Here is a 14,869-nt window from a genome sequence, read left to right on the forward strand (position 1 = left end):
TGTATTGCATCACTTCCTCTTCCCTGGGCGCACCGATCGAGGCAGCAGCAGCAGTGGTCTCTCCAGGTTTTTATCCTCTCTATTCCTGTAATCCTTGCCTGAGTTTGTACTTTTCCCTGTGGGGGTCGGCATTGTGCTGGTGTGTGGTGGGCTGCGCTAGCCGCGTTTTTAAAGGGGCAGTTTCCCTTTTTTTCTCCTGCACACTTCTGGGGGCATGGATTCTCAGGAAAGCAAATTTCCTCCCACCTTACTGGGTGGACAAGGGGCTGCTGCTGTTTCCCCTGAGGGGGGCGATTTGGCCACCGTTGTGGCTAACCTGGCTGCTCAGGTGCAGATGCTTGTGGCTGCTCAATCCACTAAAAGGCCCAGAGTTTCAATCTCCTCTGATTCAGAGGGCAAAGGTGATGGGGCTGCTATGGCTGGGGTCCCCTTATCGGGGTCCCGTTCGTCCCTGGACTTTGCAGGGTCAGAGGGGGATGCAGAGGTTGAGGGGGTTGATGATTCTCCCCCTGGCTCGTCTGAAGAGCTTGCAATCATGGATGAATTGGTTGCTTCTATCAAACAAACGCTGCATTTACAGAATGAACCATGTCCACCTGCCGTTCTGGCTTCTTATGGGACACAGTGGAGGCGCAAAACATCACAGGTTTTTCCTTGCACTGAGGATTTTCAGCGCGCTGTTAGTGAACAATGGCGCAATTTTAAAAAGCCTTTTGCTGTGCCAAGTAGGTTCAAGCTGCGTTATCCCTTCACACCCGCCACTGATGAACGTTGGTGTGTACCACCTCCGGTGGATCACGCGGTGGCGGTTTTGAATAAATCCACTGCGATTCCGGCAGAGGATACCCCAGTGTTCCGGGACGCTACGGACAGGAGACTGGAGTCTCTCGCCCGTCATACTTACTCGGTTACCGGTTCCATGCTAACAGCTATCTTTGCTTCCCTTATGGCAGCTCAAGCTGTTGCGGATTGGACGCAGGTACTCAGGCGAGTCCTGGTGACTGATTCTGCCCCGCCGACGACGTTGGCTATGGTGGATCAGATCCATCAGGGTGTCATGTATTTGTGTGATGCGGAATTGGATGTAATTCCTTTGGCTGCACGTGTGCACAGCGTGGCGGTGTTGACACGCCGTTTGATTTGGCTAAAATGTTGGTCTGTGGACCAATCGTCTCGCAAGACCTTGGCTAATTTGCCCTATTCAGGATCTCGCCTTTTTGGCGACTCACTGGATACGCTGATTAAGGGGATCTCTGGGGGTAAGAGCACGCTCTTGCCCCAATCTCACAAAGCTAAGGGCGCTCAAGGTAAGAAGCACGCTTCATTTAGGCCCCCTCAGGGGTCCTTTCCTGCCTTTCGGTCGCACTATAAGGGCAAGCCCTTCAAGGGTCAAGGCTCCCAAAAGAAACCGTGGGCAGGTAAGCAGAAGTCCGGCCAGTCCGGATCCGCTGCCCATAACAACGCGGCCTGAAGGGACGCCCTCACCCAGTTCTGGGGTGGGGGGACGTTTGCTCGGTTTTCTTCAACCCTGGCTGGCCCGCGTTTGGAACAGGTGGGTTCAGGAGATCGTTCGGTCTGGATACAAGATCGAGTTCCTCTCTCGGCCGGCGAACAGGTTTTTTCCCTCAAACCTTCAACTGTCTCCGGAGAGTTTGCGGGATCTGCACCTGGCGGTGCAGGACCTGCGGGCTCAGGGAGTGGTGGTTCCGGTGCCTCATCGGGACAGATTTCGGGGGTTTTATTCAAATCTGTTTACTGTGCCCAGAAAGGAGGGCAAGGTTCGTCCAATTCTGGACTTAAAAGCTCTGAACCGCTTTGTGCGGGTTCGCAAGTTCCACATGGAATCCGTGCGCTCGGTGGTGGCTGCCCTGGTTCCAGGAGAGTTCATGGCCTCCATCGACTTGAAGGATGCGTACCTACACATCCCCATTTTCGAGGGTCACCAAAAGTACCTTCGATTTGCCATTGCGGAGGATCATTTTTAATTTGTGGCGTTACCCTTCGGTCTCGCTTCGGCTCCGCGGGTTTTCACCAAGGTGCTTGCGCCGGTTCTGGCCTTATTGAGAGCCCAGGGTATCTCAATCCTGGGGTATCTGGACGACATTCTGGTCCGGTCTGCGACCAGTCAGGGTCTGATGAAGGACCTGTCCATCACGATGCAAACTCTGCAGGAATTTGGTTGGACGATAAACTTCCCAAAATCGACGCTGTGCCCGTCGGTTCGTCTTCCCTATCTGGGTATGATTCTGGATTCGGTTCAGGCAAAAGTCTTCCTGCCGGAAGACAAGCTCAAGACGCTTCAGGACGAAGTCAGGTCCCTTCGGGACGTTCCGTGCTCATCCCTCCGGACGGGCATGAGGTGTTTGGGTTTGATGGTCTTGGCTTTCGAGGCGATTCCCTTCACCCAGTTTCACACGAGGGATCTCCAGGCAGAGATCCTGTCCAGGTGGGACGGGCGACCACAATCTCTGGATCTTCAGATCTCGTTGAGTCTTCGTACGAGAAGGAATCTTCTATGGTGGCTGCAGTCCCCGGCGGTGTCGGGGGGCAAGTCTTTTCGTCCATTTTCATGGACGGTGATCACCACGGATGCCAGCCTGTCGGGCTGGGGTGGTGTTCTGGGCGTTCTGTCCGCCCAGGGAACTTGGTCGGAGGAGGAATCCTCCCTTCCGATCAACATTCTGGAATTGCGGGCGATAAATCTTTGCCTTCAACGTTGGACGGACAGGCTACAGGGCTGTCCGGTTCGGGTTCAGACGGACAATGCCACAGCGGTGGCCTACATCGACCACCAGGGGGGCACCAGGAGTGCCCGAGCGGCTCGGGAAGTGGCCGACATACTGTCTTGGGCCGAGACACACGTCCCGGCGATAACGGCAGTGCACATTCCGGGGGTGGAGAACTGGCAGGCGGATTATCTGAGCCGTCAGACTCTGGACCAGGGGGAATGGTTGCTCCACCCGGAGGTTTTCCAGATGTTATGCGCGAAGTGGGGTCTTCCGGATGTGGACCTGTTCGTCTCGTCTGAACAACAAGGTGGGAAGATTCGTGGCAAGGACGCGCGATCCTCGGGCAGACGCGTCAGACGCGTTAGTGGCTCAGTGGCATCAGTATCAGCTGATGTATGCATTCCCACCAATTCAGTTGCTGTCCCGGTTCCTTCGCAGGTTGTCCTCGGAACCAAGAACGGTGATTCTGGTGGAGCCAGACTGGCCCCGCCGGTCTTGGTACGCAGACCTCGTGAATCTGGCGGTCGACGCTCCATGGCGTCTGCCTCTTCGGGAAGATCTTCTGTCTCAAGGGCCGATATTCCATCCTGCTTTACAGTCGCTGGCTTTGACGGCCTGGCTGTTGAGACCGAGGTCCTGAAGGATAGGGGTCTCTCTCCGGAGGTCATTCATACTTTGATCAATGCTAGAAAGGCCTCTTCGGGGAAGATATACTACCGTACTTGGAAGGCCTACTTTACCTGGTGTGAGTCCAGGGGCTACTCTCCTCGCTCATATTCGGTTTAGAGAGTGTTGGCTTTCCTTAAAACGGGCGTGGACCAGCGTTTGGCGTTGGCCACGATTAGGGGTCAGATTTCTGCTCTGGCCGTTCTTTTTCAGCGCCCTGTGGCGTCTAATTCTCTGGTTAGCACCTTTGTTCAAGGGGTGCGACACCTGGTCCCTCCTCGGAGGGAGCCTTTGCCTCCATGGGACTTGAACCTTGTTCTGTCCATGTTGCAACATGCTCCCTTTGAAAAGATCAGGGAGATCTCGTTACCTCTGTTGTCCAAAAAGGTCGCCTTTTTGGTGGCGATCACTTCGGCTCGCAGAGTTTCGGAGCTGGCAGCTTTGTCGTGCAGGTCTCCGTATCTGGTACTCCACTTGGATAAGGTGGTCTTGCGACCTAATCCTTCTTTTCTTCCAAAAAGGATTTCGGAATTTCACCTCAATGAGGACATTGTCTTGCCTTCGCTTTGCGCGCAGCCTAAGCATCCGAAGGAGGTGGCCTTGCATTCCTTGGATGTTGTCAGGGCGATCAGGGTTTACCTGAATTCGACAAAATCCTTTCGCAAGGATTCTCTCTTTGTCCTTCCTGAGGGACCTCGGAAGGGCATGGCGGCGTCTCTGAGTACGTCTTGGGCCTGTCATCATCGGGCCTCTGTGGCCCAGGTGTGTAAGGCGGCGACTTGGTCGTCCGTTCACACCTTCTCTAAGTTCTACAAAGTGGATGTTCAGGCATCGGCAGATGCTTCCTTTGGCCGCAAGGTTCTTAGTGCGGTAGTACCTTAAGGTCCCTTGTTTTTGGGCCCTTGGCTGTTTGGGATGTTTTTATCCCTAGGTTATTTGTTCTTCCTGGGTTGTTGCTCCTGTTGAGCAAGTTTTTTTTTTCATGTTGCCCAGTTGGTTTCCTTCCCTTGGTAAGGTTACTTTCTCTGATGTGGAGACTGCGTTGCCTTAGGCGCGGCTGCGTTTCCCACCCCTCATGTTTGCACTGCTTTGGGACGTCCCCATTGTGACGAATATGAAGAGGCGGCGACTGTCGGAGGACGTAAGAGAAAACTGAATTTTTGTAAAATCTTACCTGTAAAATTCCTTTCTCTGAGTCCTCCGACAGTCGCCGCCCCCGCCCCTCTTTTGGGGTTTGTGTATGTACTCTACTGCTATTCTACTGAAACAGGTATGGAACAGGAAGCAGGAGGGTATAGACTGAGGGGACCACCCCCTGGGGGTGGGATATGTTAAAAGCTTTAATATGGACATATTCTGTTGCCTAGCTACTCCTACGGAGAAAAGTCTAATACCCCATTGTGACGAATATGAAGAGGCGGCGACTGTCGAAGGACTCAGAGAAAGGAATTTTACAGGTAAGATTTTACAAAAATTCCATTTTTTCACCTGTCATAAAAACGGATCGGACGAAAAACGGATGTAAACGGACAAATGGTCCGTTTACCACCATGAAAAATGGATGAAAAACGGATGAAAACTGATGAAAAACGGATGAAAATGGATGAAAAACGGATGGAAAACTGATACATTTTGACGTGACTGAACTGATGAACTGAACGGACCGTATGTGTGAAAGGGGCCTTACAGTTACCTGGTACTGCTTGTAGATATTCCCTGGGAGCTGCCTAGCCTCTTACTCGGATGTCTTTTGTTCAGGCAAGGTTGGGCTGCTTATTCTATGCATGGACAACAATTCTCCATTTATTCCATCCTGGGAGAAGAAAGATGGGAGACAGAACGTTTCACACTTATGGAAACGTATATGATAGATGTCTATGATAATTACTGATACTATGTTTTTTTTTTTTCTTCCTACATAGGTGAATGCTGGTCCTTTAGCCTATGCTAGGGCATTCCTTGATGACAGCCGGTCCAGCAAATATCCCAGCAAAAAGGTCAAAGAGTTGAAAGACATATTTAAGTATGTATTTATTATATGAGTCATTATAACTGCATACTGTAACTACAGAAAGCAAAACTGAAAATCTACATGCAAAGTATGCTTTAATTTAAAAGGGGGGTTCTTGCCTCCTTTTTTATGTCATTCTTCACATCTGTTATCTAAGGATTAAAGAACTCTTTGACTGGGGCCTTTGCCTGTATTACACAAATCACATTACAAAACTCTACAGCACTCCACCCTATTTTTCAACAAAGAGCTGTTTCTAATGTATAGTAAAAAAGGTTCCATCTGTATACATTTTTTAAAGATATGTGGAAGTTGCACATTGGGAAGTTATATCTACTGTATATTGTTTGCTTCTCCTCTTTTCCATGGCAGTCATACATGTGGACATACAGTATGTAGAAATATCCATGTAGTAATATGGAGGGTTCCCCTCTTCAATAACCCTCACCAAACCACAGTGCAACCCCCATCATAATAATGTTTCAAGTCCTCATCAGACCACCATTCTGCAGTTGTTTCTGTAGGGAAGCATTGTATTTGCAGGTCACAGTGCTAACTTCCTAGCCTCTAGCTTGAGATTAGATAATGGAGGCGCAGCAGCACATTAGGATGGTGTCACTCTGCTTTCTCCTCCCCATTTAACATGTTACCTGTCTGCACAAATTCATGAAACACATCTGATTGCCTCCTGGTGCGAGACAGAGAATTACAAAAGCTCGTATCAAATTCAGATGCACTATTTGCATTTAAATACACTTTTTTTTTTTTTTTGAAACCAGTGAGTTTATTGAACAAAAAAAAAGGAGGATAAACAAAGTTTACAGAAATGATTGCATAAGAACAACAAGTGTCAACTAGGACTGTGCATACAGATATAATCAGGGCAATGTGTGCCGACAGGACATAACATTTTGCATAGTGAGCACACAATACAGGAATGGAATGCAGCATCCCGAGAGAGCCCCAACCGCTAGTGCAGTGTGTCTCAATGCCCAGTATCTGGACTCTGGACCCATCTATCCCATATCTTAGCAAATTTAGCTGGATTACCCCTGTTTTTGTACATGAGTTTATGGTACGGTATGACATTATTGATCTCAGCCTTCCACGCACCAAATGTGGGCGGGGAGTCCCGCATCCACCTTCTGGCAATTAGCTTCCGGGCTATAAACAAAGTGGTCTGTAGGAAGATAAGAAGGCTTTTGTCCATGTCTTCATCTGGGTATATACCCAGTAGGCATTGCTTGGGGGCTAACTGCACTGGGGAGCCCATTTTGTCATGAAGGAATGTAACAATTTGTTTCCAATATCCCTGGAGCTGGGGACAGCTCCAAAGGAGTTGGAAAAAAGTGCCCACAGCCGTCCGGCACATCGGGCAGTTAGGTGACAGCTCAGGTCTGTAGCGCTGTAGGCTGAGGGGAGTCAGATACGCTCGGTGCAGGAGGAACAACTGGGTGAGCCTATGGGACAGCCTAGGGGACACAGCTTTGCATGTCCCCAGGGCGTCGTCCCATTCATCATCATCGATGGCACCGATGTCCGTCTCCCAGGGGGTCTTAGCAGCGTAGGCAATGACTGTAGAGCAAGGAGTGTGGAGTTCTGCGTAGAGAACGGAGATCATGTGCTGGGGATCAGTACTTTTCATAAATTCAATCATGGAGGGGGTCTCCAGGGGGGGAGGAGGGGCCGGGAACTGAGCCCTGAATGCATGTCTGATCTGGTAGTAACGGAAAAGTATAGAAGCCGGGAGAGAGTTAGTGGAGCTCAGATCTACGAACGTGCGTAGAGTCGTCCCTTGCAGTAAATGTGAAAGAAAATAAATTCCCTTACCACTCCAGAGCGCAGAGTCCGGCAAGGACCTGAACTCCGCCAGGGCCGCGTTATGCCACAAAGGGGTATGAGTGTGAAGAGCAGGGTACCGCATTGTAGTCATCACAACCTCCCAGATCCTACTATAGTGGTAGAGCATGGAGTCGGTCTCACCCGAAATCTCGGAGCCCCGCACCCCCCGAAGCACAACAGTCAAAGGGTCATCAGTCAATTGGGACCACCTTGGGCACAGAAGCAGTAGAAAACGGGACCTATCGGTTTTATCTACATGAAACAGGTGCGATAACTGGGCAGCCAAATAATAAAGATTAAAATCAGGTAGGGCCACACCGCCCAAGTTGGAGGGGTTTTTAAGTTTACGCCAGGAGAGCTTATGCCTACTCTGGCCCCACACAAAGGCTTTAAGGAGGGATTCCATTTGTTTGAAGAATTTTAAGGGCAGGTAAATCGGGGAGTGCCACAAAACATAAAGTATCTTAGGGAGCAGGACCATCTTTATAAGATTTACACTACCCATGACGCCCAGGGGCAGCTTTGCCCAGATTTGGGTCTTGGCCTTGATTAGGTCGTACAGAGGTTGGACATTGTCCTTGATATAATCCCGGGGGCGTGACGTGACCAAGACCCCCAGATATTTTATCTGCGACACCAGCTGTAGGGGCAAGGGCGAGGGCAACTGAGATGGGGAGGAGTGATCAAGAGGTAGAATCTGTGACTTATCCCAGTTCATTTGTAGACCGGAATACTTGCCAAAGCGTTCTATCAGGGACAAGGCCGTAGTAAGGGAAGCGTCCGAGTCTGCCAGATACAGTAACATGTCGTCCGCGTACATGCTAAGTTTTTCGGTCAGAGGGCCCACGCGCAATCCACTAATACCAGGGTGAGTCCGGATAGCGATGGCCAGTGGTTCGGCCGCCAAGGCATATAATAAGGGAGAAAGCGGACACCCCTGTCTCGTCCCCCTGGTGAGCGGGAACGGTTCGGAGGTCCTGCCATTCGCCAGGATTTTGGCGACCGGAGCACTATACATCAAGCGAACTCACTTAATGAACCGCGGTCCAAACCCAAATCTCTCCAGGCACGCCCAGAGAAAACTCCACTCCACGGAGTCGAAAGCTTTGGCCGTGTCCAGTGTCACCACCACCCTATGTCCCGAGTTCTCATGCCGAGCTTGTATGTTCATAAACAGTCTGTGAAGGTTAAAGGACGTGTTCTTGCCGGGCATAAAGCCTGTCTGATCCTCGTGAATCAGGGACAATAGTACCTGGTTCAAACGGATAGAGAGAATTTTTGCGAGTATTTTGACGTCTACTTGTAGAAGCGAGATTGGGCGGTAGGATTCCGGAAATCAGGGATCTTTGCCCGGTTTAGGGATCAATACGATCAGTGCCTCTTTCATGGATGTAGGCAACACACCCTCCTCAAAAATGGCATTGAACAACGTCAGTAGCTGCGGCAGGAGAAGCTCAGAAAAATGGGCATAGAACTCGATGGGAAGCCCATCTGTGCCCGGGGACTTGGATCTGGGAAATCTGGACACGGCCTCCGCAATCTCATCCTCCGTTATCGGAGCTTCCAACCCAGTCACCTGTTCCTTCGTAAGTCTAGGGAACTCCACACCATCTAACAGAAGCTGCATGTCGGTAAGGTCACTGAAGGCCCGAGTTGTATAGAGGTCTGCAAAGAAGGAGCGGAACCTGTCCGCCACCTCCTTAGGGTCAGTCACAAGGTCCCCTGCATCAGTCTGTAGTGAAATGACAACTGGGGGTCTGTCTTCACAGTGTACCAGATATGCTAGTAGTTTCCCGGCCCTCTCCCCGTGTTCGAAAATCCTCAGGCGTTGAAAAAACAACTTAGTTTTGGCCTGCTCAAACTCCATCTGGGTGACCACCCCCGTCAGTGACTGAAGATGGGAAGCCCTAGAACTGGAAGGGTCAGCCAGAAAAGCAGCCTCCGCCGCCACGGATCTTGTCCTACAGGTTTTTATCTGTGAAATCAGGGTGGCGCGGGCATGGAGCTTAAAAGCCTCCCACACCGCCAGGGGAGAAGCTGTACCTACATTCTCACTGAAGTACCGTTCCCACTGGGCGTCCAGCGAGGCCTCCGCCGGCAGTAATGACAGCCAAAGCAGCTGTAGTCGCCAAGCCGGTGGCGACTTGGCGTGCGGGAGCCCGATCGACACCCAGTAGGGACTGTGGTCCGACAAGGATCTGGGGAGGAACCCCGCAGACACAAGTCTAGGAAGCAAAGTTTTAGAAACCAAAATCAAATCAATGCGAGACATGGAATGATGAGTAGTTGAGAAGCAAGAAAACTCCTGTTGTAGGGGATACTTGGCCCTCCACATGTCCACCAAGCCCACACTCTCCACCAGGCGAGCAAACCGGGTGGAGGTAGGGGACCTGCCCATGTGAGGACCCGTCTGCAGCCTGTCTAAACCTGGGTTCATCGCAGTGTTGAAGTCCCCAAGCCAGACCGCAGGAGTCCCCGGGTATTGAGCCATATATGACAAGCCCTCCGTGACTACAGACATTGCAAACGGTGGGGGCACATAAAAAGCTAAAATCAACCAGGGTTCTCCAAAGATTAGCACAGATAAGAAAATAAACCGTCCCTGAGAGTCCACCCGAGATCCCTGGAGCTGGAAGTGAACATACTTGGAGACCAGTATCGCTACCCCCCGGGAGTGGGAGGTATGGGCGGAGTGATAGACCCAGCCTATCCAGGGGCGTTTGAGCGACAAATGTAGACGGCCTTCCAGGTGAGTCTCCACCAAAATCAGAATATCAGGTCGGTGCTTTTTAAGAGTGGTAAAGGCTGCCGAGCGTTTAACCATGTCTCTCAGGCCCCTGACGTTCCACGTCAACAATTTTATGGAGGCCATATGTGAACACACCAAATAAGCAGCTGAGTATGCACAGGGATCTCGGGGTAAGCTCTGTCCCGTGGCAACCCAGGGTGCGAGCAAAGTAGCAACACTGGCCACAGGGGGGAATCGCACCTTGCAGCACCCGGGTCCCCATTGGGGGTACATTCAAGGGAAAACACAGTGATTAGACAACATGCATGCACAGTCCAATAAACATCAGCAATAAAAAATAAAACAATAAAAACCCTGATCCCACCCCGCCCTGCACCTTCCCCAACTTGTGCGGGCATAAAGTCCCCAAAAACTCAAAAACAAGGCCCCCGTTGTAGCCAGCCAAAAAGAAGGGGGAAGGAAGTTCATTTGCACGGTATCCAAAGGTGCCCTCCAGGGCATTGCAGAGTGCAGCACAGCACATAGATCCAAGTGCAGGATGGGGGGAGGGAAAAGGGAGGCCAGCAAAACTACAAAAAAGAAAGGGACTTGCCAAACAGGGGCCGTGCACCTGGCCCCAGCAGGTGCCGGGGGCGAAACAACGCTGGTCAGCATGCCGTAGACCGTTCCTAGGTCCTGAGGCATGGTAGGTCGTAGCTGGGCCCCTGTGCCCCGTCAACATCTCCAGGAAATGAGCCCCCACAACTGGGTGAGGTGAAGTACAACAGCTCAGTAGCAGGCAGCGAGTACATGTCTACAGGGTCATCCAGCCACGGCTAAGGCAATGAAACCATCATCAGAAAAAAGAAGAAAGCAGCCGTGGCCCAAGCAGCAATCCCAGTCAAGGTGAGTGGATAACAACATGAAGGAGTGGGAAGAAACAGCAATCTCATGAGAATAGGCAGTCTCCGAGTCAGGCGCGGGTCTCGAGGTGTTCCAGCCACGCTATGGCCGCTTCCAGATCGTCAAAATGTGGACCCGATCCTCGCCTTCAACCCGGAGTCGGGCGGGGTACAGAATTGCATATTTGAGATGCTTAATCCTGAGTCTACGTTTAGCCTCCATAAAGTTCTTTCTCTTTCTCTGGACTTCAGCTGAAAAGTCCGGGAATATGACCACCCTACTGTTGCCCATAGGGATATTCCCCTTCTCCCTTGCCAGGCGCAGTATGGCATCTCGGTCGCGGTAATTTAAAAACTTGGCAATAAAGGTGCGGGGGGGTGCTCCCTGAGGTGGAGGGCGGCCCGACAGACGGTGGGCCCGCTCCACCACAAACGTGGAGGAGAACGATTCCCGACCATAGGCTTGTATAAGGAGATTTTCCAGATAAGTGGAGGGGTCCTTTCCCTCAGGGAGACCTATAAATCTGAGGTTGCAGCGTCTCAGACGGTTCTCCATATCGTCCTGCTTTGAGAGAATTTGAGATACCTGATCCTGAAGTCGAGCAGTGGAGTGCTGCAGCGGGGGCAGGGAGTCTTCCACCCCGCCGATCCGGTGTTCCGCCTCAGCGTCCTGGCGGATGAGGGAGACATCCACCTTGACCTCGTCAATTTTAGAGGTCAGAGTGGCCTGGCAAGCGGAGATCGCCTCAAGCACAGTCGCTGTGTCTGCTCCTCCTGCCGTTCCCGCGGCCATGTCCGGCTCGGCGCCATCTTTGGTCGAGGTCGCACCAGCCTGCCCGCTGAATTTTTCAAGTTTAGCCGATGTTTCTGAGGTTTTCTTCGGCGGCGACATGACCCACGGGGAGCGAGGCAGGTACAGGAGAAAGCGGTGATTCGTGGCGGGCTGTGTGGGTGCAGGATGCGAGGAATAGGATGTTCGGTTGATGGAGCTCCAGCTACTCACGTCTTACCGTATACTGTGCCAGGCCACGCCCCCCATTTAAATACACTTTTAATAATTTTGTAATGAATACATCGTTTTTATCTGGGTAGGTTTATTTTGCATGTCTTTTTTAAATATCTGACTTCAATTTTTAAGCAATGGCTTGTTTTAATAGAATACAGATCCCTTGATGCCTGTTTATGTTTAAGTCCATTTGTGAATAGCATTTGCATACATCTTTTCATTGTTTTTCCCTGAGCCTGCTGTGACCATGAGGTAACCTTCTAACACATGTTGTAGTTGTGCCAGTGTAGGCATCTATTCTAGAAAGAGGATATAACTCATTGTAATAACGAAATATCATGTAAACCACAAAAATGGGTATCACAGAGAAAACAGTAGCGCAAGGATCTTGTAATAAGATATTGCCTCCTACAATGTAAAATACATTGGATAGGTATATGTACATAAATGAAACAATAATGTTGTATTAATATTGTATTGTATTGAAAAAAACAGTACTCGTAAAAGTCAATATAAGTGCATTAGCACCACATATACGACATCAATACTTGGAAATCCCAATCAATCCAGGGAAGATCAGATGTGTATTTATAGGAACACCTCACACTTCACCACCAATGTGTCAGGATCACTCTGAGTAGACAGAACACTCACCAGACATCCATGCCTATCCACTCTCATGGAAAAGGCTTAAGAGCATTTCAATCAATGACAGATACAGTCAGATGGGTGTGTGCGATCAACCTCCTCACTAGCTCCTCTTCCTCAGATGTATTTACACAGAGGCGCATGAAAAAAGAACAAGCCTCCACTAGTGCAATATTGTTGAAACTTTAAAATGTATTACAATAAAACTTCAATCATTACACTCACTTGTTCCCAATGTATAAATCGCTTGTCAAATGTTGCCAGTGCATACTAAGTAGTCCCAATCAGTTCTCACTATCTCCGTGCTGGTGTAGAGAACATCCAGAGACACTTGCTGATGACTGACAGTCTGAATGCGGGCTCCCTATGGTCACGACCCGACGTGTTTCGTCATTTCCGACTTCGTCACAGGGGGATATCACAGGGGGATATAACTCATTGCTCAAGAATTATTGGATCACTTATCTCTCTAGGTTCATGGGTAGTTTTGTTTCACCGAACTACAAGCACAGTTACAAAGATGTTCTGTCTTGAGATCAGGTATGTGTAGAGAATAGAATGCATGCTGATTTGACAAAATTCACCAGTAGTTCAACTCTCAAAGAAGACATAAACGCAGCATCCTATATAGTTTAATCATGTTTATAATTTACAGGAATGTTTTTTGGTTTTCTTGAAGGTAAAATGTAAATTGGCATTTCTATGTTTTCTTATACTGCATTGTCTAGGATTAGACTGAATAAAGAGACAAACCACACAACTCTAGAAAACCTCTGTAATCTAAGCAGGTAGATTACTGGTGCTTTTTTAACCACTTTACGTCTGCTCACTGTGCTGCTACTGCGGCACAGTGGCTCGTTATCGTCTGGCGACGTAGACCTACGTCACCAGACATTCCCCTCTCTCGGTTACAGCGGGAGTCGGGCCAGGGGAGGAGCGGCGGTGATCACCGCCGCTCTTCCCCGATCGTCTGGGATCTAGTGTGGAAATCTGCCGGCTTGTGTAAACAAAGCGGGCGGATCTCCTAAGTGACAGGCAGGGTCAGATTGCAGGGTTCAGCATAGCTGAACCTGCGATCTGTCCCTGTGTCACTCATTCACCTCCTCCCACACACGTCAGTAAGTACCAGGCATACATTAACCCCTCCCTCTCCAATAAAAATTAACCCCTTCCCTGCCAGAGTCATTTTTACAGTAACAGTGCATATGTATAGCACTGATTACTGTAGTAATGTCACTGGTACCCCCAAAAGTGTCAAAAATGTCAGTCAAGGGTCCGATCTGTCCGCCACAATGTCGCAGTCCTGCAAAAAAAAATCGCAGATCGTCGCCAATACTCGTTAAAAAAAAAAAAACAACAAAAATGAGTTAGTTAGTAAATGCAATAACTTTTGCGCAAACCAATCAAAATACACTTATTTGCGATTTTTTTTTTACCAAAAATATGTAGCAGAAAACAAATTGGCCTAAAATGTTAAAAAAATTTGATTTTTACATATTTTTTGGGGGGAATTTCATATAAAAAAAATGTGAAAAATATTGTCATTATTTCAAAATTGTCGCTCTTTTTTTGTTTATAGCGCAAAAAGTAAAAATCGCACAGGTGATCAAATACCACCAAAAGAAAGCTCTATTTGTGGGGAAAAAAAGAACATCAATTTAATTTGGGTACAGCGTCGCACGACCGCACAATTGTCCGTTAAATTAACACAGTGCCGAATCGCAAAATATGGCCTGGTCAGGAATGGGGTAAAATCTTCCAGTCTTAAAGCGGTTAAAAATACGCTTATTGAGAATTTTTTTGTGAAAGACATGTAGCTAAATACATTTTGGCCTAAATATATGACAAAAATGGAATATATTGGATATTTTTTAACTGTCAAAGTAGAAAAATATTGTTATTTTTTCAAAATTGTCGCATTTTTTTATTAAAATCTCAAAAAATAAAAAATCGCAGAGATGATCAAATACCACCAAAAGAAAGCTCTGTTTGTGGGAAAAAAAAGGACGTAAATTTTGTTTGGGTACGGCATTGCATGACTGCGCAATTGTCAGTTAAAGTCTCACAGTGCCGAATCACAAAAAGTGGCCCAGACGTAAGACAGCAAAACTGGTTAAAGGAAAACTGGCATAAAGAAATAGCAAGTTGGCCATTCATAACCTCGTCTTTTGAAAATAGTTATCTGGGTCCCACGCTGACCCAAAGCCTTCAGTACTTTCCAAGTCATTAATCTGACACAAGAATTATAATTAGGAGCTCCGACTTTGCCCTGACTATTCTGATCTACATAAATACTAATTTTCGGTGTCTCAAAATATTCAACCATAGTTGAGTAAT

At 48.9% G+C, this 14,869-nt stretch overlaps 1 protein-coding gene across 2 annotated transcripts in view; it reads left to right on the forward strand.

The window, feature by feature from the left end:
- DOCK11 (dedicator of cytokinesis 11) overlaps window positions 1-14,869 on the forward strand; it is a 537,932-nt gene that overhangs the window by 494,794 nt on the left and 28,269 nt on the right. For both annotated transcript variants that reach the window (XM_082263555.1, XM_082263556.1), the window contains one exon: window positions 5,318-5,418. In XM_082263555.1, the coding sequence (XP_082119681.1) occupies window positions 5,318-5,418 (101 nt within the window). The remainder of the gene's footprint in view (window positions 1-5,317; window positions 5,419-14,869) is intronic.

This window comes from Pelophylax lessonae (genome assembly GCF_965119305.1).
Source record: "Pelophylax lessonae genome assembly, chromosome: 7".
NCBI classification, from domain to species: domain Eukaryota; kingdom Metazoa; phylum Chordata; class Amphibia; order Anura; family Ranidae; genus Pelophylax; species Pelophylax lessonae.